The 23,636-nt window shown below is 48.1% G+C and overlaps 2 protein-coding genes across 2 annotated transcripts in view; one reads left to right on the top strand and one right to left on the bottom strand.

The window, feature by feature from the left end:
• The window catches only part of SPTLC2 (serine palmitoyltransferase long chain base subunit 2), a 112,465-nt gene extending 101,798 nt beyond the window's left edge, over window positions 1-10,667 (top strand). Inside the window, exon 12 of the mRNA XM_062181242.1 lies at window positions 4,845-10,667. Coding sequence (XP_062037226.1) covers window positions 4,845-4,964 — 120 coding nt within the window. The 3' untranslated portion in view covers window positions 4,965-10,667. The remainder of the gene's footprint in view (window positions 1-4,844) is intronic.
• A 3,633-nt stretch (window positions 10,668-14,300) lies between these two features.
• Window positions 14,301-15,747, bottom strand: LOC133751518 (ubiquitin-conjugating enzyme E2 D3-like). The gene has a single exon (XM_062181597.1). The coding sequence runs from the start codon at window positions 15,571-15,573 to the stop codon at window positions 15,130-15,132; it is 444 nt and encodes a 147-aa protein (XP_062037581.1). The 5' UTR covers window positions 15,574-15,747; the 3' UTR covers window positions 14,301-15,129.
• Window positions 15,748-23,636: the final 7,889 nt, after the last annotated feature.

The following is a 23,636-nucleotide window of genomic DNA, read 5'->3' on the forward strand; positions in this document are numbered from 1 at the left end:
TACTAACCTGCAGACTAAGCAGAATGGTAACATTCCTATAACTCTATCCGGTTCATGGTATAATAATTAGAGCAATCTTGCTAAAACAGGAGTAGGATCATGGCACTCCTCTGCCCGAATCTTCCAGTGGCTCATTCTCTTGTGCCAAGTACGAACTGAAGTGTTTGCAAATGAGGCCCACAGCTGTTGTTATGTGAAAGGGGGCAAAAGCTAGAAGGGAAGGAGATGAGAGAGAGAACACAACTCTCTTAGAATATTCTTTTATTGAGGCCGGTGCCGCGGCTCACTAGGCTAATCCTCCGCTTTGCGGCACCGGCACACCGGGTTCTAGTCCCGGTCGGGGCACCGATCCTGTCCCGGTTGCCCCTCTTCCGGGCCAGCTCTCTGCTGTGGCCAGGGAGTGCAGTGAAGGATGGCCCAAGCGCTTGGGCCCTGCACCCCATGGGAGACCAGGAGAAGCACCTGGCTCCTGCCATCGGATCAGTGCAGTGCGCCGGCCGCAGCGCACCTACTGCGGCGGCCATTGGAGGGTGAACCAATGGCAAAAGGAAGACCTTTCTCTCTGTCTCTCTCTCACTGTCCACTCTGCCTGTCAAAAATAAAAAAAAAATAATGAATTAAAAAAAAAAAAGAATATTCTTTTATTGAACCCTGAAGTAATACATGTGTTTTCCTAGGGAACCCCCCCCCCCCTTTTTTAAGGATTTCATTTATTTATTTGAAAGGCAGAGATAGAAGGGGAACCAAAGAGAGAGGTAGAGGTATCTCTCATCTGCTGGTTCACACCCCAGATGGTTACAGTGGTTGAAGCTGGGCCAGGCCACAACCAGGAGCCAGGAGCTTCTTCTGGGTCTCCCACCTGAGTGCAGTAGTTCAAAGCACTTGGGCCATCTTCCAGTGCTCTCCCAGGCTCGTCAGCAGGAAGCTGGATTGGCAGTGGAGCAGCAGGACTCGAACTGGCACCCATCCAGGATTAGCTTAGCCTTCTATGTCACTGTGCCAGCCCCTGTATGAACTCACCTTACCTGTAAATCAGAGCTTCAGTGTCTTCTTTGTTAATAAATGATGATGTGTGTAATGCTTCCTTATTCCTGATGTGACCAAACAGCCTTGCTCAAGAACCAGCAGTTTTTATTACATTATCTTTTATGTAAATAAAACTTACTTGTCTGAAATATTTGGCTTAAGATCAGAGAAAATCTTGTCATCTGGATTCCCTTGGACTAGCATGGCTTTTTTGTTTGTTTTTCTACCTCTAATAATTTGGTTTTTTTAATGATATGCATTTTCATGTACAACATGATGGGGATTTTTTTAGATTTATTTATTTATTTATTTGAAAGAGTTACAGAGAGAGAGAGAGAAAGAGATCCATCCATCCTCCGGGGCCGGTGCTGTGGCGTAGCTGGTAAAGCCACCGCCTACAATGCCAGCATCCCATATGGGCACCATTTCAAGTCCCAGCTGCTCCACTTCTGATCCAGCTCTCTGGTATGGCCTGGGATAGCAGTAGAAGATGGCCCAAGTGTTTGGGCCCCTGCATCCGCGTGGGAGATCCAGAAGAAGTTCCTGGCACCTAGCTTCAGATCAGCACAGCTCCAGCCATTGCAGCCAGTTCGGGAGTGAACCAGCAGATGGAAGACCTCTCTCTCTCTGCCTCTCCTCTCTGTAACTTTGACTTTCAAATAAATAAATAAATCTTTAAAAAAGAGAGAGAGAGAGAGATCTTCCATCCACTGGTGTACTCCCCAAATGGCCACAGTAGCCAGAGCTGGGCCTATCCAAAGCCAAGAGCCAGGAGAGTCTGCCAGGTCTCCCATGTGGGTGCAGGGGCCCAAGCCCTTGGTCCATCTTCTGTTGCTTTCCCAGGCCATAACAGAGAACTGTATCAGAAGTGGAGCAGCCAGGACTCGAACTGGTGCCCATATGGGATGCTGGCACTGCAGACCTGGGCTTTAACCCACTGCACCACAGTGGTGGCCCCAAATAATTTAGTTTCTACATCGATAAAAAAAAATAAGCTCTTTTAAAATTGGTGTTCATAAATACTCTTTCCTTTGTGAGCTTATTGAGCTGTGCACTTTTGTTTTAAATGAATAAATCCTACACCAGAGGGCAGGAGAAGAAATGGTTAATCATTCTCTCAGCTGAATTTCAGTTCTAAGTTGTTTCTTTGTGGAGCTTTCAATTAAACCTCTTCTCAAAACCACCACTGCCCTGAGAGCACATTGATGTCCAGGTCCTTTTTTCTTTATGTTTTTAAAGTTTTAGAATGCAAAACTTTTTTTGTCTTAGCCTAGAATACCTAAGGAGTACTACTGGTGGTTTCTTTCCTCTATTCAAACACTGAATTTTTTAACTTAAATTTAAGAACAGATAAATATGTCTTTATACTGATAACTAACTCTGATATATAAGGTATATGTTTTCTTTCAGAATTAGAGCTATAAGATTTATGTGACATGTTCAAGATTTGGAAAGTCATACTTAGGCAATAGGGCTCCCTTTTTTTTCCTTTGCCTTATTTTTATGTATTTGAAAGGCAGAGAAATAAAGTCAGAGAGAGCTCTTCCATCCTTCGGTTCACTCCTTCAAATGCCTTTGACATCTGACAGTGGGCCATTTCAAGAGCGTAAAACTCTAACCACTCTTGGCAGGGACCCAAGTACGTGGACCATCACTGCTGCTTCCCACCCTATGCATTAGCAGGATGCTGGATTGGAAGCAAGAGTAGCTTGGAGAAGAATCCAGATACTTCAGTACAGGATACAGATGTCCCAAGTGTGGTCTTAACCAGTGCACCAAATACCCACCTCAGGCAGCAGAGCTACTGCCCACTGTAGGCTTTGTCTGTCACTAGTAAGGTAGAGTTCATTGTCTCTGACATTGAGTCTCCTCAGCCCCAGATTTATCACAAGGCCTACTAGTTAATGCCCACAGACACTTGAGCAGTGAATTTCTGTGGTATGGGATCTGCCATTTATTGAAAACTGCATTCCATAACTTGTGCTTGATGCTTTCCAATAAAAGTACAGTGCCTTGGAATCCGGAATTCCAAAGCTTTTGCTGTCTTCCTTCCTTTCTGAGAGGCAGCCGGGGGCTTACAGGTCTGCCAGTCTCAGTGCAGGAACTTCCGAACCCACGTCTCTTTCTTGTGTTGGTTTCTTCTATTTTGACACTCTGAGTGCTGCTATGCTTTTGGGAAAGATTTACTCTGAACTGATGCTTACGATTAGGGCACTTTCCCTGTGTGTGACAGTTCAGCTAAGAGTTTATTAAAAAAAACGAATGAATGAAGGAACATAAGAAGCCAGACCAGAGTGACCCCTGTGAGGTAGGACTGGTGTAGCTACCAGGAAGAGACTGCATTTCATACCTTTCCTTAGTGTTAGAACCTTTTTTAAAAATACTTCTCTGAAAAATGTAAGAACAAGTCTGAGAGAGTTTTGGTGGAAAAACAAAAGAATCTCTTAGGATTGGGATTGTGAAATTTTGTTTTTGTTCTGTTGTTTTTTTTTTTTTTTTTTTTTTTTGAGAGACAGGGAGAGAGCTTCCATCTGTCTTGGTGGTTCACATCCCAGATGCCCACAAACCGCTGGGGTAGACTGGTTCCAGGGCCAGAGCCAGAAGCCCGGAACCCAGCCGCTTGAGCCATCACCATCGTCTCCCAGGGTGTACATTGGCAGGGAGCTGATGCCAAGAGCCAGACCAGAAATTGAATGCAGGCACTCTGACTGGGGCGAGGGGATTTTAGCTGCAAAGCCAAATGCTTTCTCCGGGAATTGAGAAGTTTGAAATGAGAGCTGAGAGCCAACCCCAGTGCTTCCTTGCTGCCTGCCTACACCATGTCTGTCACCTGCTCAGAGTGTCCTAAACACCTGCTTTTTCTTACTCTCTAGGGGCTCTCTTAACCCTGCCTCTGGGAGGCGTCTCAACCTAGACTTCTCAGGACAGTCCTAGAAAGAGCAAGTCCTGATGTAAAAAAAGGAGAATGACAAATTGTGGCCGTTTGGCAAGTTCAGTGTGCGTATTTCTTTGACTGTCAAGCATACCATACTTTGATGAATTATACCCTTGAACCTGCATACCTGGCTGTCACAACCTGTTATTGGGTCAGTGGAAGGCCTTGTCTTAGTAAATAAGCCAGTCCCAAAAAGACAGATATCATATGTTTTCCCTGATCCGACGTAACTAATAGAATACTTGAAATGAATTGAATTTGGAGTTAAATAGACATTTTGAGAGTAGATGATTGTTTATAGCCCTTGTCTCTTCCATTGTGGAACAATGTTTTGTTTTGTTCTGTTCTGTTTTGTTCTCCTTCTCATCATACTGTTTGTTGAACTCCTTCACTTAGAGTAGGGTTAACTATGCGATCATTAAGTACACTAAAAATAGATCATTGTAACAATTAAGAATGGGAATCCAAAAGGGAGGAGGAGGAGGAAGGGTTGGAATGTGGGTGGGAGGGAGAGTAGGGGGGAAGTCCCCTGTGTTCCTAAATCTGTATATATGAAACATATAAAACATGTATAACTTAAATAAAATTTTAAAAACCCTAGCAACCTAAGTATCTCACAGTATGAAGCAATTTGCATAAATTATACTATATTCATTAGGGGAGTATTATATAGCCATGAAACATCCATGCTTAAAAAGTTAACCACATGAGACACAGACATGAAAGCAGAACACAAACTATATGCTGTGAACTTGACAATATGTAAAAATAAAAATTGAGAACAACAACAGAAAAAGGCAGCCATTTCCCCAGATCACTGTAGTCTGATCTGCAGAAGTCCCGCTGGCTACCCCTGACACCCCCTTTGTCTTGTTTGTTTCAGGCGTTAAAGGAGATAGATGAAGTTGGGGACCTGTTGCAGTTGAAGTATTCCCGCCACCGGCTGGTACCTCTACTGGACAGGCCCTTTGATGAGACGACCTACGAAGAGTCGGAAGACTGAGCCTTTTTGGTGCTCCCTCCGAGGAACTCTGCCTCGCCCAGGACAGTGTGTGGCCTCTCTGAGCCAGCTCCAGGAACCACACTTCCATGGCCACCTCATGTGAAAGACATTGCCTCACCTGCTGACGGTGGCTGCCTCCACTCCAAATGGCATTTTGTAAATAGTAAAAAACTGCTTCCTATCCTTCCTTCGCTAAACCTCACCTTTCAAAAATGAGGTGACTCACTTTGCTCTTCTGTCCATTAAAAAATGTTTTATTTTCTAACTATTCTACTTGTGAAATCACACTGACCCTAGCCACTGCCCTCTGCAGCCCCTGTGGGCTTGGGCCCACAGAGAGCTCCTGCAGGCCCTGGTCCTGCAGCCTCAACGCACACCTGGCCCTCCTCCCTAGGGAGCAAGTGCCTTCCACTTACTTCCCATCCAGGCCTCTGAGGTTACGAACTTGGGCATCTTGGTTTAACCAGTCAAGTCATCAACCAAAGTATTCTCCATTTTAGTCCTAAGTTTAGCCCTTTAAGAAAAACAGTAAATAACAATGCTGAAAGACTCATTATGTAATTTCCCCAGGCTTTGGTCTTGCTCCAGCAGATAATTTCTTCCTTCCCCATCAAGTACTCCGGGTGGAGGGTGTGTCCAGATTTGGGGTTCTGCTCAGGCTGTAGCCCAGTACTTTGACCCCCTGTTTCAGGCATCGTGTTAAAAGCACTCGTGTTCCACTGTGGCAGGCGCTGTACTGCAGGTGCCCCACATCTCTGTACAAAGCTGCCATGAGGAGTGACACACGCTCCTTGGCGAGGTGAAGGGCGGGGCAGTGTGGGGAGAACCGATCACTTGTAGAAGGTCTGTGCTTAGGATTTCTTACTGCTCTCTCCATTGCAAAACAGTGACTGCCTCCTGCTGGTTCTGGGTCCAAATGAGGATTTAAGCTGATAAAAGAAAATGTCGGTAAATCCTCTGCTCATAAGTAATTTATCATGTTCCTGTTTAAGGATTACAATGATTAACTTAGCCCTTTCGGAAGCTGATCCACTTATGTGTTGGCCTTCTGGATGCTGGTTCTCTTATTCTTGATGTCCAAAGACAGTTTTAACCTGCATCTGTGGCTAGGTTCTTTCTGTGTTTCTGGGTCTGTGTTTTTTTTTCCCTCTGAGGAATTCTGAACATTTATCTCTGCTCAGCTGGGAGAGCCCATGTTTCGGCTCTGTTTTCATGCTGTACCCAGGCCAGGGGACTCCTTTCGGAAAGCTTTATACTGCTTGACCAAAGAACACATCTGAAAATCACCACTTTGAGGTTCTTACTTTTTCTGTTGACCAAAGCTTAAGTGATCAGGAGAACTTCTGGCTTTCTTGTACCCTAGATCCGCTTGTGTTTTAGTGGCCAAGTATTGGAGGAGATGGTTTGGGAGGATAACAGAAAGCAGTGTGTGAAAGTCATTTTCTGCGTCTGTGTTTTGGAGCCTGCCCCTTTCGTTGCTGAAGATTCCCAATGCAGGTTCTTCCAGGTGTGCTGTCCTCTTGCCGTGTGCCCACGCAGACACCCGTGAGGAAGGATGCCGGCAGTGTTAGTGACTGTCGGTGAGGTTCTGCTTTCATGTCTTGCACATAAGTTATCTCTTCGACACTCTCGGCATCTGAGAGCTTTAAGCCTTTGAGATGGTCAGATTTTGTTTTGCTTTTCAAAGAACAGGAAGAACCAAGGAGAGACACAGGGACTATATTTAGTATGTACCAGTTAAAATAATAATAATTTTAAAAAGACAGTGGTGACTAAATAGCCCTATAAGATCAAATGCATTGCTAACCTTTTCCACAAATCTAATTTCCCACTGTAGAATCCCACTGAAATATCAGATTGCTTTTGCACTGCAGTCACTGCCTACGGTGTAGGTATAAGGTTTGCAGAAGTCACAAACTTTAAGCAATGAACTTGCCTTCTTATTTTGGCTTGCATGAAGTCACTGCAAATTAAAATGTCAGTATGGGCATTTAAAATGTATATGAATCACTTTGTTGGTGGAATTAAGTTACTAGTTTGTTTTGAAGAGACAAAACTGTGACCTATCCGGGACCTCTGTACTTTCTAGGGAACAATGTTTTTTTTTTTTCTTAAAATGAATTTTTATTTATTTGAAAGGCAGAGTGACAGTTGGTTCATTCCCCAGATGGCCACAACAGCCAGGGCTTGGCCAGGCTGAAGCCAGGAGCCCAGAACCCCATCTGGATCTCTCACGTGGGTACAGGGGCCTAGGCACATTAGCAGGGAGCTGGATCAGAACGAGCACCCAGGACTCAGATTGTTGCTCCCATATAGGATGCTGGATGCTGGTATCCCAGGCAGCAGTGTAACCTGCTGTGCCACATGCCAGCCCCTAGAAGACAAAATTTTGTTTGTATTATGTATGCATGGTTGTTTGTCTCTTCATGACACTGTAATATAAATCTGGGGTCCAGTCATATCATAGGTACCATTGTCTAAGTTCTTGAAGAAATACAAATGTATATAAATGCAATCACTGGGAATGAATACAAATCTAGGACATACAAGGATTATTTAGTACACAGTGTCACATGGCCTGAGATTCAAGAATCTGCTAGAATTCAAACAGGTGTCAGTTAACCATTACTCCCAGAGCTGATCATAGGAGTTAATCAATAGAAGTTGACTGATCTTACCCCTTCCCCTCATCCTTTTTTTTTTTTTTTTTTTTTTTTAGTTTGCATTGCCTTTGTCCATTTCAGGTTCATGTGACCTCTTTGAGCAAATCCCATCAGAAGCCAGGACATTTATGGCCAGGGGACATGAAAATCTCACAGAATCACATCAAGTGGCAGCTTCTCCTATCTTTATTTTAACCTAGTAGGGTCAAAGACTCTAGGGTACTCTCTTAACTTTGCTTTGCTTTGGAATAAAAAAAAATTCTTAGAAAATGATTTTTGGCATTGTCTTAACATCTGGTGCTAGGCTGTGGATTTCAGATGGTCTTAACGAGCTGCCTCCTGTATAGTAACTCCAGAAGGTGAACAGAGTCCTCCTGACAACCTGTAAGGCCTGCACGTTTGCCTCAGCCCCCTGCAGAGACCAAGGGATGGTCCAGCGTCCCTCTGCTTTGTCTCTGGAGTCCCTCCCTGCTTGACCCCCTTCTCTCTGTACCCTCCAGTTCTTGATTTGCCGAATTCCAGCTCCAGAGACGACTGAGCTGTGGTGGCCCAGGGCCGTGAGGATCAGTAGGTCAGCCCCGTGGCTCTGCGTGTGCATCAGCCTGACATTTTGGGAAGAAGCAGGACATGACGACTTCCCCACCTGTGGAGCCTCTGGGTTTCTCAAGGTGTAGCTGAATTTTCTAGTGTATGAGACTATTTGCTTCCTTCCTAATAGTGAAAGCCAGGAGATTTTACATGGAGAGATGTTGTGGTTTCTCAAAGAAGGGAAAGACCGTGACAACATCTACCAGCACCTCCTTGTTTTTCCTTCTTTTCCAAATGTATGAAAATCTCTGGTCTCCACTGCTGCTGGGTTGGGTAATGCTACATGCAGGGAAGGGAAAAGAATCTAGGTGATTCTTATTTTGTAGGAAGTAGTAGCCGTGTGGCAAAACCACCTGAACAAGGTTAAGTACAGTTGTACTCTTGTATAACAAAATTCCTGGAACCTGATTCCCAGGGTGTCCTTGCTCTCCTGGGGTTCTAGGTAAGGCAAAATGGCTGCTGTAACTGTGTGGATAGACAAAAAGGGAGAGTAGTGGTTTCCCTTTTCTGTCTATACTCATGAAGAATCCACACAGGTAAACTCTGCTTAGCCCAAAGCAATTGTGAGAAAGGAGGTCTGAGAATCTAGGATTGTTTTTGGCTGCTGAGCCCAGAAGCAATAGATGTTTTTTTTCCTGCAGCAGGCCCAGAACCTATGGATGTGCGTTGCCTCCCTAAGATGGAAGTTCAGTGCCCAGCAGGCATCTTTTTTTTTTTTTTTTAATTTTTTGACAGGCAGAGTGGACAGTGAGAGAGAGAGACAGAGAGAAAGGTCTTCCTTTTGCTGTTGGTTCACCCTCCAATGGCCACCGCAGCTGGCACGCTGCGGCCGGCGCACCGCGCTGATCCGATGGCAGGAGCCAGGTGCTTCTCCTGGTCTCCCATGGGGTGCAGGGCCCAAGCACTTGGGCCATCCTCCACTGCACTCCCGGGCCACAGCAGAGAGCTGGCCTGGAAGAGGGGCAACCGGGATAGAATCGGGCGCCCCGACCGGGACTAGAACCCAGTGTGCCGGCGCAGCAAGGCGGAGGATTAGCCTAGTGAGCCACGGCGCCGGCCCATCAGGCATCTTAATCCATCAAGCCAGTTAATCCAAATACCTCCACGTGGAGAAGTGCACGCCCCTTTCTCTCCTTGGTGTTAGCCACATGAAATGTGAGCGTGGGCTCCTAGCCCACGGCTGTGTGTCCAGCCAGGTGCCCAGCTGGAGGCCTGGCTTCCCCCCTTATGACACAGAAGTGAACGCTGTGAGTTGCCAGCTATTGCCTTGCTTTACTAGTGTAGAAATCGCTGCTGTTCTTCTGTCATTGCCGGTGACTTCGGTTTTCCCAGCTCCTTCTCCTATCGATTGTTTTCCAGGGAGGAAACCAAAGGGCCTCACGGGCCCCTAGAGCAAATGTTCTTCTCATCTTTGGTGAGTCTGGAGCTGTCGCATTCGCAATCCACTCTTGACAGTGGCTTGGTTGGGGGAACTGTGGGCAAGGTTCTGTTTACTGCATAGTACGCGGGACAAATGGCCTTAAACTGCTTCTTTCTGGAATGATGAGTTATAATTTACGGACCTGAAAGAATGCACTGGCACTTAACCTGTAGTTATTGTGTTCTAATGAAGCAATACCCAAAGCCCGGTTCTTTGGAGCAGTAGTGGGCAGGTGAATGAAAAGCATAGGCAAGAGTGGTACCCTGGTGCCGTGCTGTCTGCCCAGATGAACGAATCCCTCTGTGCGTGAGGAGTCTCGAACCAACTCCGAGTTGGCTTTTGCAACATGATTCGCAGGTTCTCCTGCAAGCTTGCTAAGAGGGTAGGGGACTGACTAGGGTGGAGCGGCAACTTGTCTTCACCCTCAACATCAGGCCTTGTTACCTCAGTGACGTTAAGCCAATGGTTGGAATTACAACAAGCATCCTCGGCGGTTCTTCCCAGGACACTGGGAATGGCTGTGCAGGCAGCCGACAGCCCCCTGGCTTGATGTACCCTCTCTGTAAAGGCAGCTAATGTTAGAGAAGGGGGAACTCAGAGAACCCTAGCTTATGGGAGTGCTGAGATACTTCGCTGGCCCATTTTTCCCCCACAAACCAAGTTATCTGTAAACTGGAATTTGCAAGAGGTGCTATGACAATAACTCTTTCCGTTGCTGTAATGTCCATATGATCTGAGAAAGTGAGAGAAGGAGAAGTGTAAATAAAAATTTATAAATTTGAGTAATGTGTTCAAATGTTCCTTTCTCCCTACCCCTGCCTCCCCTTTTTGCCAGGTGATGACTTTATTATTATTTTTTTAATTTTTTACGTTACTGGATGACTGTGAAGCTATAAATACTGGGTTGGGTGTGGATGTTTACATTTTGAGAGTGCATGTGTAAGAACTGAAGGGAACTATTTGAGATGACTTTTAAGAATCATCCCATGCAAATATATTCTTTTTTGCCCTAATAAAATATTAAGAAAGATACATCTGCTTCCATTCATTCAGCCAATAAGTGTGACTCTACCAAGTAACAGGAACAAACAGATACAGTTTCTGCTTCTCAGTGGACAGGTCAGCACATGAACACCCTGCCAAGCGCTGTGTAAGAAAAGTAGAGTGATAAAAGGTGGTAATCTGTATCTGGTGTGGACAGGGGTGATGCCGTTGGGGCTGGGATCGTCATGTAGATCAACACAGTGAGATCAGAGGCCAGGAGGAGACCCGGGGTCAGTTGATTTTTCACCAAACATGCCAAGGTAATTGGTGGGAACTCACTGAACAAAGTGATTGTCAAAAGATAATCACAGATAAAAAAGTAACATGGTTTAAAGGTTTAATTCATTAATTAAAAAGTGATAATGATGTTAGAACCAGTTCAAAGGACATAGTGGAAAACAGACATGTATGGATCAGGAATATTAAATGTACAAATGAAACCAAAACTTTTTTTCCATACAGAGAGAGGGAAGTCATTTGAACTTCTACAGGGTGGGACAGAATTTAATTTCTTTTTCTTTTCTTTTCTTTTTTTTTTTTTTTTTTTTACTCTTTTTGACAGGCAGAGTGGACAGTGAGAGAGAGAGAGACAGAGAGAAAGGTCTTCCTTTGCCGTTGGTTCACCCTCCAATGGCTGCTGCTGCCGGCGCACCACGCTGATCCAAAGCCAGGAGCCAGGTGCTTTTTCCTGGTCTCCCATGGGGTGCAGGGCCCAAGGACTTGGGCCATCCTCCACTGCACTCCCTGGCCACAGCAGAGAGCTGGCCTGGAAGAGGGGCAACCGGGACAGAATCCGGCGTCCCAACCAGGACTAGAACCCACTGTGCCGGCGCCGCAAGGCGGAGGATTAGCCTGTTGAGCCGCGGCGCCGGCCCAGAATTTAATTTCTATAGACAATTATTTTGCTTTGCTGTTGGTTATCTAGAACCTACAGAGCCAGAGCTCAAAGATAATGACTAGAATCCGATAACTTGGAAGGATGCACTGTATATAGACAATGCAGGTTGTCACTGATGCAGGTTTCTTTTTAGGATTTTGTCTTACTCATTTGAAGGGCAGAATGACAGAGAAAGAAAGGTTTTCCACCTGCTGGCTCACTCCCTTGCTGGCCACAATGGCCAGGTCAGGGCCAGGCTAAAGCCAGGAGCCAGGAGCTCCCGATGGACGTGGGTCTCGGGCACACACTCTCCGGCATCCCCACCCATGCTCCTCCAGGCTCCTTTGCTGCCAGCCAAGGTTTCCTCCCAGGCCCTCAGACCGAGCATCTCCCGGGAGGCGATGGGCAGTGCCCCCCTAACATCCAGGGCAAAACTAGGGGACACCCCGCTGCGGGGCAGGGTCGCTGCTGTCTGCCTGGGGCTTCCTGCAGCTCGGCTTTCTCCCAGGTTTTTTTTTTTTTTTTTTTTAATTAATTTTTTTTTTTTTTGTCTTTAAACACAGACTTTAATGGTAACAATTCCTTTAAGCTCAATTAACTTTAGTTATTACAAGTCGTAGGCAGATGTCACTATTAGACAATATTTAGTGACTTGCACTGGGTTCCTCATAAAATAGAAGACAAATGCACTTTAAAGTGTAATCAACAATCGTTTAACAGTTTTGTTAGGTCAACACAAAATATGGCTGAATCATCCCCCCACCCCAAAATCACTAACACAGCATGACCAGTATCTTATACTTCAACTAAGCCATTAAAAAAAAAAAAGTGAGTGTTTCACTACCCCTGAGACCACTAGTTAACTGTGGTTCATACTTTAAAATGTGAGTACACCCACACAAGAAAGCAAACTAGTCAGTTTAAAGTAAAATCTGATTATCACATTGCAAACTTGCCCAGGAAAAGTCACTTGAAATGTAAATTTGCTATTAACAGGCCAACTGGACTCTTAATTCTTATAGGTTAAAAGAAATTTAAGTTTATGCATTGAGATTAGGAAATACATAGGAACAGTCAAAATCATTTCTTAATCTGTTAAAAATCCACTTCAGTCCTACACATGGCACTAATGTTAAATTACTAGTTGAGCAAAGAGGGTAAATTCGTGGAATCTTTTGAAGGTTTCACTGTATATGATCTGAAGTCCAGTATCCATACATTCAAAAAATGTTGGTTTTCCAGGTCCTTTAAATTACTGTTCTTAAACCTGGAGAAGCCTTTATGGCTTATTCCCTAAGAAATAACGTATGAAATGTTATATAAGCATCATGTCAAAGATAAACAGAACTGGACATACCTACTAGTTATTATGACAATCAATGGTTTAAGGAAGTCAACTCCATATACCTAAGGAGTCTAAGGCTATATAAAGGTCAGTTTTTGAAAGCCAATTAGGGATATACTATACTCTATAAAAATGTGTTTTTTTCATGTTTGGCTTTCAAGAAATGATTTGCCTACTAATGCTGTTATTGAGAATATAGGAGTGTTGAAAGTAATTATTGTGAAAATGGAGCCAAAGAGCAGTTCTTACCTTGCAGAGCAGTATGTTACTAATTCTCACTCACAATTAAATCCAAAGTTTTAACAATACAACATCTACCTTGAAAGGAGCCATTCTCTTAAGCAAAAGATAAAATGAAAAAACTCACTCATTGGAAAAATTATATAGTTGGATTGACTTTTCCCAATGCTTATTACAGAATTAATGAAGCTAGAACATTTTCAGAAGGCATGCATTTCACTTCCAGTTTAGACAACCATTAAGTCAATAAATCATGTTCAAACTATGTATTAAGATGTTTATAAAAATTAAGCTTTAACACTTATTTCTAGCTTTCCACATCTGTGTGGAGACCAGAAATAAGATTGCACGTAAGTGTAAGCAGTGCAAAACTGTGGAAATGGAGAAGTCACATGTGCAAGAAATTGAATACAAGATTTTTAAGAAATTGCAATGATAAATCAAAGTAACTAGGAAAAAAGTAAACTACAGTGTCAGAATCAGGAGAGTGAAGATGGTAATGCCCTTGTTACTACAGAAGTTAATGGCACAGATAGCACTTGTCAAACAGAAAAATAATCCAATAGCATCGACTTTTATTCATTCATGTTAAGTCACCTGAAATGATCTGTTTTAAATGCTCATTAATGTAAATGGCTGAACAAATCCAATTCAATGGATACTCAATATCCCACATAGTTAAGTCACTTCAACACAGCCTCATAACAACTCCCACACCAAAACAGTACTTTATTTTGTAAATTTTGACCCATTATCACTCCCAAGTTATGTTTTTATCAGCTGTCAAGTGTACAAGGTGAAGATAAGTTTTAGTTAGATGGGGCTGCACCTGGAAAATAAATTTCTTAAAACTCCATATACACGCTTCAAAACTGCTGGGTCCCAAGTCCATCTATGAACTCCAGGGCTGCCAGTATCATGGTGCAGCATATTAAAGCTACACTATCTGAATAGCTTATTAATTCTGCATAAATCAGGTCAAGCAATGTGTCAACCTGTAACAGACTGTGCACTCTAACTGAACATGGCAAAATATTCATTCTTTTGAACTTTACATCATCATTTGATGTCAAACAATGAAGCAAATCCCAACAGTATATACAAAAAACAGTTTTGCATTTACAAAAGATTGTTTCCCATACTGATTAATCCAAGCAGCTAACTTATTGGTTTATGCAACTTTATTGAAGAAAAATAAATCAATTACTAGCAGAGCTATTAGTTGATCATTCATCCATTGACAACTTGCATCATTTATTCAGTGCTATATTAAACAGTGTATTGGAAGATAGATTAACTAATAGCTCCAAGCCTCCTAACAATTTAAATGAAAATTACAAAATGTTTGAGACCCTATTTTGGAATACAAAGGGTGTTTGACTTCCAATTTCCATTCTCTGTAGAACAAGAACAGGTCATTCCTTTACTGACATGCATAAAATACATCACATTTTCTGTTCTGCTGATGCTATAAACTCAATACCAATTCTCCAGCCACATCAGTTATGAGCATAAAGTATATCATGTAACCTCAAATCTCTAACAGTGGAAGGCTTAAACAAGAATGGATGCTGCTAGAATAATGCTGCTTCCTTTGATGTGACAACTGGGCATCCATCTCCCTCCCTCTCAGATGATTTCTCCAGCATGTTAGAGCAGTGAGGAATGGTTTTAGTCTCATAACCAAGTTAGAGTGAAGACATCGGCCACATAATACACATGCTCCATTTTTTAAAAAAATTCTGAATCTTGGGCAACTGTTCTCTTGTAACTACTTTACAGTTTCTAAAAGCAGTTATTGTCCAAAGCTGGAAGAACTTAAGTCTTCTCAGATGAGCATGTGAATGAATGGAGGGAGGTAAACAAAAAATAAAATTAAAAAAGATGAGGTCTGATAGGGGAGCAGCCGGATAAGAAAATCAAAAAAGGAACAGTAATTTAAAGTTTATTCCAGCTATAATGCAGGTTATTCTGACTTTAAGGTAGCATCACATGGCATACTTCTGAGTCCATTCCCGAGATATTCTGTTGTACTTATCTCTGTCTGTTTTATAGATCCGTGCAATCTCTGGGACTAGGGGGTCATCTGGGTTTGCATCACATAGCAGTGAACAAATGGATAAAAGAACTTTAGAAATAGTTAAAGCAGGAGACCACTGTGATCTTAGAATATCGAGACAAATGCTGCCATTACTGTTAATATTTGGATGATAAATTCTTGTTGTAAATGCAACCTTAGGTGGTTTGAAGGGGTAGTCTGTAGGAAAATGAATTGTCAAAAAGAATACACCGCCTTGATATGGGCTGTCATTAGGTCCCATAATTGTGGCTTGCCAGTGAAACATATCATCCCCAACTGGACCTGCAGAACATTGTGCTGGAGGGTCACGGGCCAAATCACTACGTTCCTTATTAATCCGTTTCAGCGCCATAGTCTGTGCTTTTTAGTCTGGCTCCTCTCTCCCTCTCTCGGTGTATGCTCAGAGGTCCGGCCAAAACTCTTGATTATCCGGGCGGCGGGGAAGGATTGTCTCTTGGTCTCACACCGGCTCTGCCAGACACAGGCGCTTGGTATGGAGGCGGCGGATCTCGCGAGAACGACGTGGACGGCTCTCTCCCAGGTTTAACGCGCCGCAAGCACTGGGCCCAGGAGCGAAGCCTCACGCAGGGTGGCGGGCGCCGACTTCCCGCGAACTGGAATTCGCTCGGGGCCCCGACGGCAACGGTCGAAGGTGTGGAAGGCCAGGGCCCTGGTCGAGTCGTGGCGGATCAGCCGTGGAAGGAATTGCACTTGGGTGCCCAGTGAGGTAGCCCGACTCTCTGCCATGGCCTGCCTCCCTCGCCCTGATTAAACCTCACCTGCAGCCATGCTCAGAGCTGTGTGCATGAGCTCCGAGAGGAGTCTCGCAGCGGACCAAGGCACCGCGGCTCTCAGCCAGGGTCAAGCAACTCCCTGGTGCAGCCTCATAATTGGATTCAGACAAGGATTTGAGCCCCTTCCAGTGTGAATTGAGGTGAGCTCAGAAAGTGTGTGTGTGTGTGTGTGTGTGTGTGTGAGTGAGTACGGGTAGTCAGCCAGGGACTTATACATTATTATCACTTGGAAAAGCAGAAGACACAGTGGGACGCTTTCCTGGTGGCCTGTGGGTGGTCCTTTCTGTAAGAGCAGAGAGGTGGAAGATAGGTGTTGGCCCTGGGGAGAAACTGTGGTCGGTCTCTGGTCCCTGAGCGGTCAACAGCCCAGCCCATGGTCTGCCCCCTTGTGGCGGGGACAGGGACGACACACTCATCCCCATGGGAACAAGTCAGAGCCAGCTGGGGCAGTCTGGGTGGCAGGTGGTTTCAGGTCTTGGGTTCCCTGCTGTGCTAAGCTGCTCTGGTAAGAGGCCCTGGTGGTTCTCCCAGAGGGACACAGACCCCAGAGGGCAAGCAGGATGCAGGAGATGGTGAGTGCCTGAGAGCCAGAGTGTGGGCCGGGCGGTTGGTGCCTGGGCTGCTTCAGCCTTTTGCAGCCAGCGGGGAGCAAAGGATCCCTGTTGTAGGGCCCGGGGCCAGCCACACCTCCAGGGCCGTGGTGATTAAATTCATTTAGCTGGCTTGTTCCTGCTCCCTTGGCACAGGTACTTTCTATTTCGGTATTCACCACTTTATATTGTAATTGTTTTTAGTATGTTTGCCGAATCTTCCCCAAGGAGACCTGCTGCGGGATGAGTTACTTCTGAGCCACAGTCAGACCCTCAGCTGCAGTGCAGGGCCTGGCAGTCCTCGAAACTACATGAAAGCAAATTATCGCCACGGGGAGAAAACCAAGCCTGGAGTCCAGGGCCTCGGGCTCTGTGCCCAGCGTGTCATTAACACGGGGAATTCACTGGGATGGTTCTTCAAGTTTCATAGGTGGGGCTGAGCAGCTCTGTGTCCCATCCGTTGCTGCTGTCTTATGAGACTGAGTTCACGCCAACGGTGTTAGCTCAGGAATCACGCCTAGAAAACGCATCCTGGGACCTGTGTTGGGGTGCCCTGGGTTATACCGCTGCTTGTGACGCTGGCATCCCATAGGGGGCCACCGCTTCAAGTCCCTGCTGCTCCGTTTCTGATCCACCTTCCTGCTGACGCACCTGGGAAGGCGGTAGAAAGTGGCCCCAGGACTTGATTGCCTGCCACCCACATGGGAGACCCAGGTGGAATTTTGGGCTCTTAGCTTTGGCCTGGACCAGCCCTGGCCGTTGTAGCCGTTTGGGGGAGTGAACCAGTGAGCGTTAGCTCTCTCTCTCTCTCTCTCTCTGTCCTTCTTCCCTCTCTTACTCTGCCTGGCAAATAAATAAATAAAGCATTCTAGAGCCTTGGGTGGGAGGTCGGAAATAGCTGACAGAGCGTCTATGAAGAAGCTGAGGAATATAAACCCCCGGACGTAAAAGTGGAGGGTGACAGGGGGGGCGGAGCAGCCTCAGGCCTTGGAGTAGGCACGAATCCCTGAGCGTGGTGACACTTCATGGTCACCCCATCTTGATGTGTGCATGGTCCCCGTTGTCCAGATGGGAAAAAAAAAAAAAAAAACAACCAGAGGCTCAGAGAAGTCGGGCGTCGCTGGCAGTGTGGTGTGTCGTCATGAGGAGCTGCTCCAGGGACCTGATGCTCGTCTCTGAGTGTCACACCCTGGCCTGCTCATGGGCGGTCGTCCTAGCAAACTAAACCCGGCACCCGAAATCTGGGCAGGCCTGGAAGCCTCACTGTGCTCCCACAGTAAAATGGGACTATGCACTTGTTCTGTTGGATGAGGGCTGGGTGAGAAAGCACCGCACCCGTGGGTGGCATTGTCTTGGGAAAGGTGGGGGCCAGGTGATTTGTTGAGTGCTGGGCAGGCAAAGAATGACTCAGGGGGTGGTGGGAAAGGCAAGAGAGACGACCGAGGGAGGACAGCTCTTTGGACTGCCAGGACCGACCCGTGTGGGGACCCAGGCAGCTCCTGCTGCAGCAGCAGGGGTCTAGTTGCCGTGGAAGGGGGTGCTTTTGAGGGTATGGGCCAAGGGAGAAGAACCAAGTGGAGAGGAGGGAGCCTGGGGAGTCCCCGGAGGCCCGGGGTGCACCTGCACATGCTGGGCAGCCACTTTCCTGCCGGTTGCCTGGAAGCAGGAGCTGGATGCAGGCGGGGCACAGAACGTGGGATGGTCTCCCGGGCCAGGTGAGTGGCAGGTGCAAGAAGCAGGTGCTCCTGAAGGTTGGCTTCCTCCAGCTGGGTTCCTGCCAGTCCTGTCCGTGAGTGTCTGGAGTGGCCTGGCCTTGCCAGTTAGCTTCCTCCTCTTCTCTTCTCAGGGGTAGGGCAATTCAGGAGAGCTGCTGCAGGGAGACAGGGCAGGAGCTGGGGCCTGGAGGCCAGGAGGCCTGGAGGCCTGGCTGCTCAGTGGCCCCAGGCAAGCCCCCCGCCCCTACATCTCCTTCTCCTAAGCTCCATCAGTTCCTCTACCTTCAGACCTCAACCGTTATTGTTTTGCGGATCAAAGGGAGGAGCGCTGGAGGTGACAGGCAGACCAGTGCTCTGGGGTTGTTCATGGAGCACAGGCAGCTAACCTGGAAGGGCAGGCCCGGCTGCCTGGAGTGAGCCGAGTGCCAGGGCTGACCCTCCACTCAGACCAGCTGCTCTGACCCTGCTTGGCGGCCCTTAGCTGTGTGACTACAAGAGAGTTGGGTCTGGTCTGTGGCTGCTTCATCTGCGGAGGGGGATGGTGCTGGTGCCTGTCCGCTTGGTTAATGTGAGGATCGCCCAGGTTAGTACATACGGGCGCTCAGTGGGACTGGCTGCACGGTTTGTGCAGCCCACTGCGGTCTGAAACTGTGGGGTCTCTAAGTATCTCAAGATGACACCAGCCGAGCCAACACACGAACGCGGGGCCCCGTGCAAGGTCACGGGTTGCACACTAGGAAGCCAGCCCCGTGCTGGGCATGGGATACTCTGCCAGCACTTCTCCTGGGATAAGCTGTGAGGTCTGCACTGGGTGCCGGTGTGGGTAGGCTTAGAGAGGAGGGCCACAAGGGATGCAGCCAGCCCACACCTCTGCCTCTGGTCCCCTGGCTAGGCTGAAGTGGCCATTGCTGTTGAATGCTGGGTCTCCAGCCCCTGTGGGAGGCCAGAGGACTGAGTGTACATCCCGGCTGGGGGGAGAAGGGTCTGGGCCTCAGCAGCTGGGACTGCTCAGGGGAGGGGAGGTGCTGTCTTGCACCTGGCACCTGGATTTCATGCTGTAAACAAGGTCCTGACCCCGGAGGCACAGAAGAAGAGCTGCGAGGGGAGCCACAGCAGGTTAACAGGCAGGCGTGGGCAGTGCAGTAGGGGTCTCTGGTATCAGGACTCTGTCATGCTAACTTGAAATGCATGGGCCGGGGAGGCCTGGCCAAGCCTGAGAGGGTAGGTGTCTCTGGGTGCCTGTGGGGGGTTGCGGGGCTGTATCTCAGGATGTATCCCTTCTTTGTGCATGACAGCCCTCTCCAGCGAAGAACGGAGTTGTATATTTGTACATGCATGAAACTACACATGTGAGCTTAACAGATGGCGCTGGTCTTGTGGGGCCCAGGGCAGGTGTTCTTTTTAAAATTTCAATTTGAAAGGTAGAGACAGACAGACATAGATCTCACATCTGATGGTTCACTCCCCAAGTGGCTGCAGCAGCTGGGACCAGTCCAATGGCAGGATATAGGATCTTCCTCTGCAGCTCCCAGATGGGTGGCAGGGACCCGAGTACTTGAGCCATCATCTGCTGCCTCCCAGGGGGTGCATTAGCAAGAAACTGGGTGGGAATGGAGGTGGACTTGATTCTAGGCACTCTGATGTGAGATGCAGACACCCCAAGCAGTGGCTTAACCTGCTGTACCATGACACCTGCCCACACAGGTCTTCCTAAATAGAACGGAGCCTCAAAATTCACTTTATAGCATGATGAGACTATACTTGCAGAGAAATTCTGCATCAGTGGATGGGGGTGGGGGCGGGGAGGCTTCAGCTCCCATTAAGACGTAAACAACTAACATGGTGCCTGGGGAGAGGGGTGCCCTTTCTCTCTCCTTTCTTCCTCACTTTAGGGACTGTCCACTGGTTGTGTATCTGTACAAGGCACTGTTCTAACTCAGCAACCCTGTAAGACAGATACTGCTGTTACCCTAATACACAGGCAGACACTAAGGCAGACATGTAACCTGCCCAAGGACATATGGCTAGTACGTGTGTAAGGTGAGATTCGAACCTAGCTCACGTGCACTCCAGCCTGCCCTTGTTCCCACCAGACAAGATGACGAGAATGCGGGGTTATGGTCACGAGTGTCTGTGCATGTGTGTGTGCACCATGCCTGGGTGTTGTGTCAGCCAGAGCTGAGTGTGAGTCCTAGCTGTTCCCTTCAGAAATCCCCTCCCCTCCCTCCAGGTAAGCCTCCAGAGCCTCATCTTTAATATGAAGATAGTCACACACACACACACACACACGCACATGCACACACACGCGCACATGTCCCCAGGGCCGCTGGCATTCACTTGTCAGCTCAATGATGAGTTATTGCGCTCCCACAGGTGCACCAGGCACTCTGCTAGGCAGAGAACACAGTGAACAATGCCTGCGGAACCGAATTCCAGTTGGAATAAGTGACAAATGGGACTCAAAGAGTCTAGCCCAGGCCCGAGATGTTACCATGCCCCGAGAGGCTGGTTACAGGCCAGAACCCGTACAGGCCCATACGCCCTCGGGCCTGATTTCCAATCACCAGCGTCCAGGGCCCTGAGGGCTTTCACTGGTGCCAGAGCCTGCTCAGAGCTGTACAAGGCCAGCCTGAAGTGCCCCTGGGGAACAGAGCCTCGCTCACCTCCAGCAGCCTCAACCAATGACTAGGGAGGGAGGGAGGTAAATACCCCAGCTCCTTCCCCTCCACTGGGATGCACCTCCTGGCACCTCAAGTGTCCAGTGGGATTGAGCTCTTTGCAAGCCTCCTAGAACATTCCTTATTAGCTGCTTCCCTTTTTCTACCTGGCACCACCTGCTGCTGGTGACTCTTGGTAGCACCTTCCAAAGGAACCACTTGAACTTGAACCACTGGTCTCAGAGTGGGCTTCTGAGGAAACACAGCCGCTTTCCTAGTCCCTTTCCACCCCCAGGGGATCCCGGGAAGAAGCTCCAAGAACAGCTCCAGGGAGGAAGGGCGGCATGCACACGCGTGGCTGTGACATTTGGCCAGGACGCTCTTGCTCGTTCCGTGGTCCGGCTGGCAACCAGTGAAAGGATAGTGTTGGGAGGGCGGGAATGGGTGGGTTTGGGACCCACTGAGAAGTGGGGCCTGGGCCAGGCTCACTCCCGTCGTGGTCCCCATTTTGCAGATGCAGGAGCTCACAGTGTCGATGTCCCTTGCCAGGTCCCCGGATGTCAGAAGCCAGGTGGCTGGCAGAAGAGCAGGGCTCCTCACGGCAGCACTGCCGATGCTCTGGGCTGTGCACTATAGTGTGGGGAGCGGCAGCCCTGGCCCCTGGCACACCGATCATGGCCCTGAACTCCCTGCCCTGAGGCTGCCTGATTCTGTGCCCCCGAGGCTGCGGATGGCGTGGAGTGCCGAGCAGGGTCACGGGCACAGAGAGAGCTTTGGTGGAATTGGAGGTGCTCCAGGAGTGGTCAGCAGAGGGGTCGCGGTGTTCCATTGCTCATCCTTTCACACTCTGCCCTTCCACCCATGCCGTCCAGACCAGGGCACGCTGACTCCGTGACAGACGCCAGCCCCGGCTGGCTGGGCCACCCAGAGATGACTGCCCCGGGGCTGGGTGCTTAGTGCTGGCTGGGGCCGGCATGGGGTGAGGGGGAGAGTGGGGCTCGGGGCTGAGGCAGGCATCTGGGGACACGGCAGGGGAGGTACAAGGAGGAGAGATGGGAGATTCCAGGTCTTTTTTTTTTTTCCAACCTGTCAAGCAAAGAGAGGTAGTGGGAGGGCAACACTAGGCTCCTAGGCACCTGATTTGTGAAGGGCACTGTTGGGATGTACCCCTGTTGTCTCAAAGTAGGATGGTTTAGAGCGTGGGCCCAGGCTGGCGGCTGTTTCAAATCCTGGCTTTGCCACTACGCGTCTGTGTCCTCAGGCAAGTTACTTGCTGTGTGTCACAGTCATCTTTAAAACAGGTGACAGCCAGAGGGCTGTGGGGAGGATGGAGGGAGTAGTGTGTGGAATAGCTGCTGGCATGCCGTCAGTGCTGTGGGAATGCCTGGTGAATACGGTCCCGACAGCCCTCCCAGGCAGGAACAAGTAGCTCGTTCTGCAGAGGAGGGACTCGCCAGTTGGAAGAGATCAGTGGAGGTCGAGCTGAACCACACTACCACAGGGATAGGACAGGAAAGAGCCAAGTCCTGAATGGGGTGGGGGCCACGGGCTTGGGCCTCTGAGACTCATGAGGGGGTCCTGGGATGGTGCTCCTTCTGTCCTGGCCTCAAGACCTGGGCAGTGGCTGCAGCCTGGGCTCCCCCGGTGCCCCACTATCTGAGCAGATGAGCGCTGGCTGGAGTGGGAGTCGGGAGTCAGCCAGGCTCTGCATTTCACCTATCTGAGCCGAAGCAAGGGTGGTCCTGGTGCGAACACCAGGGCCAGTGGCTAGTAGAGGGATGTGCTGGCCAACAGCTGTCCATACAGGCAGCCTGGAGTAGCAAAAGAGCCTGGGCTCCCACCTGGGAGGCCAGAGGAGTTGACTGTGGTCACAGATGCCAAGGAACACAAGGGACATCAAAAAGCTCATGGAGGCAGGCATTGTGGCACAGCAGGGTAAGCCAGGGCGTTGCATGCCAGCGTGTCATGTTAGGGTGTTAGAGTCCTGGCTACTCTGTTGCTAATGTGTCTGAGAAGCAGCGGGTGGCGGACCAAGTGCCTGGGCCCTGCCACCATGTGGGAGACCAGGCTGGAGTTCCTGGCTCCTAGCTTTGGCCTGACCCAGCCATTTGGAAAGTGAACCAGCCTATGGAAGCGCTCTCTCTTTTTCTCTTTCACTGTCACTCTGACTTTCAAATAAATAAATCTGTTTTTGAAGTTCACGGAAAAATTCAGAGAAGCTTATTTGAGTACAAAACACTTTTGAAATCGTTTCATAGTTTCCCCCCACTAAAGATGTATTTATTTGAAAGGCTTGTACATATGAAAAATGGGAAGGTTATCTGTCGGAGATGGAATACAGGTGATTTGTGTTGTTAATATTTTGCTGTTTTTCCCAGATTGTTTTTTCTTTTTTCTTTCTTCTTTCTTTCTTTCTTTTTTTTTTTTTTTGACGGGCAGAGTGGACAGTGAGAGAGAGAGACAGAGAGAAAGGTCTTCCTTTTGCCATTGGTTCATCCTCCAATGGCTGCCGTGTCCGGCGCGCTGCGCCCAGCACACCGCGCTGTGCTTATCCTGGTCTCCCGTGGGGTGCAGGGCCCAAGCACTTGGGCCATCCTCCACTGCACTCCCTGGCCACAGCAGAGAGCTGGCCTGGAAGAGGGGCAACCAGGATAGAATC

This window comes from Lepus europaeus, chromosome 22 (genome assembly GCF_033115175.1).
Source record: "Lepus europaeus isolate LE1 chromosome 22, mLepTim1.pri, whole genome shotgun sequence".
In the NCBI taxonomy this organism is placed as follows: domain Eukaryota; kingdom Metazoa; phylum Chordata; class Mammalia; order Lagomorpha; family Leporidae; genus Lepus; species Lepus europaeus.

Excerpts from the sequence above, each read along its gene's own strand:
- LOC133751518 (XM_062181597.1), bottom strand. The coding sequence starts at position 15,573 with ATGGCGCTGAAACGGATTAATAAGGAACGTAGTGATTTGGCCCGTGAC.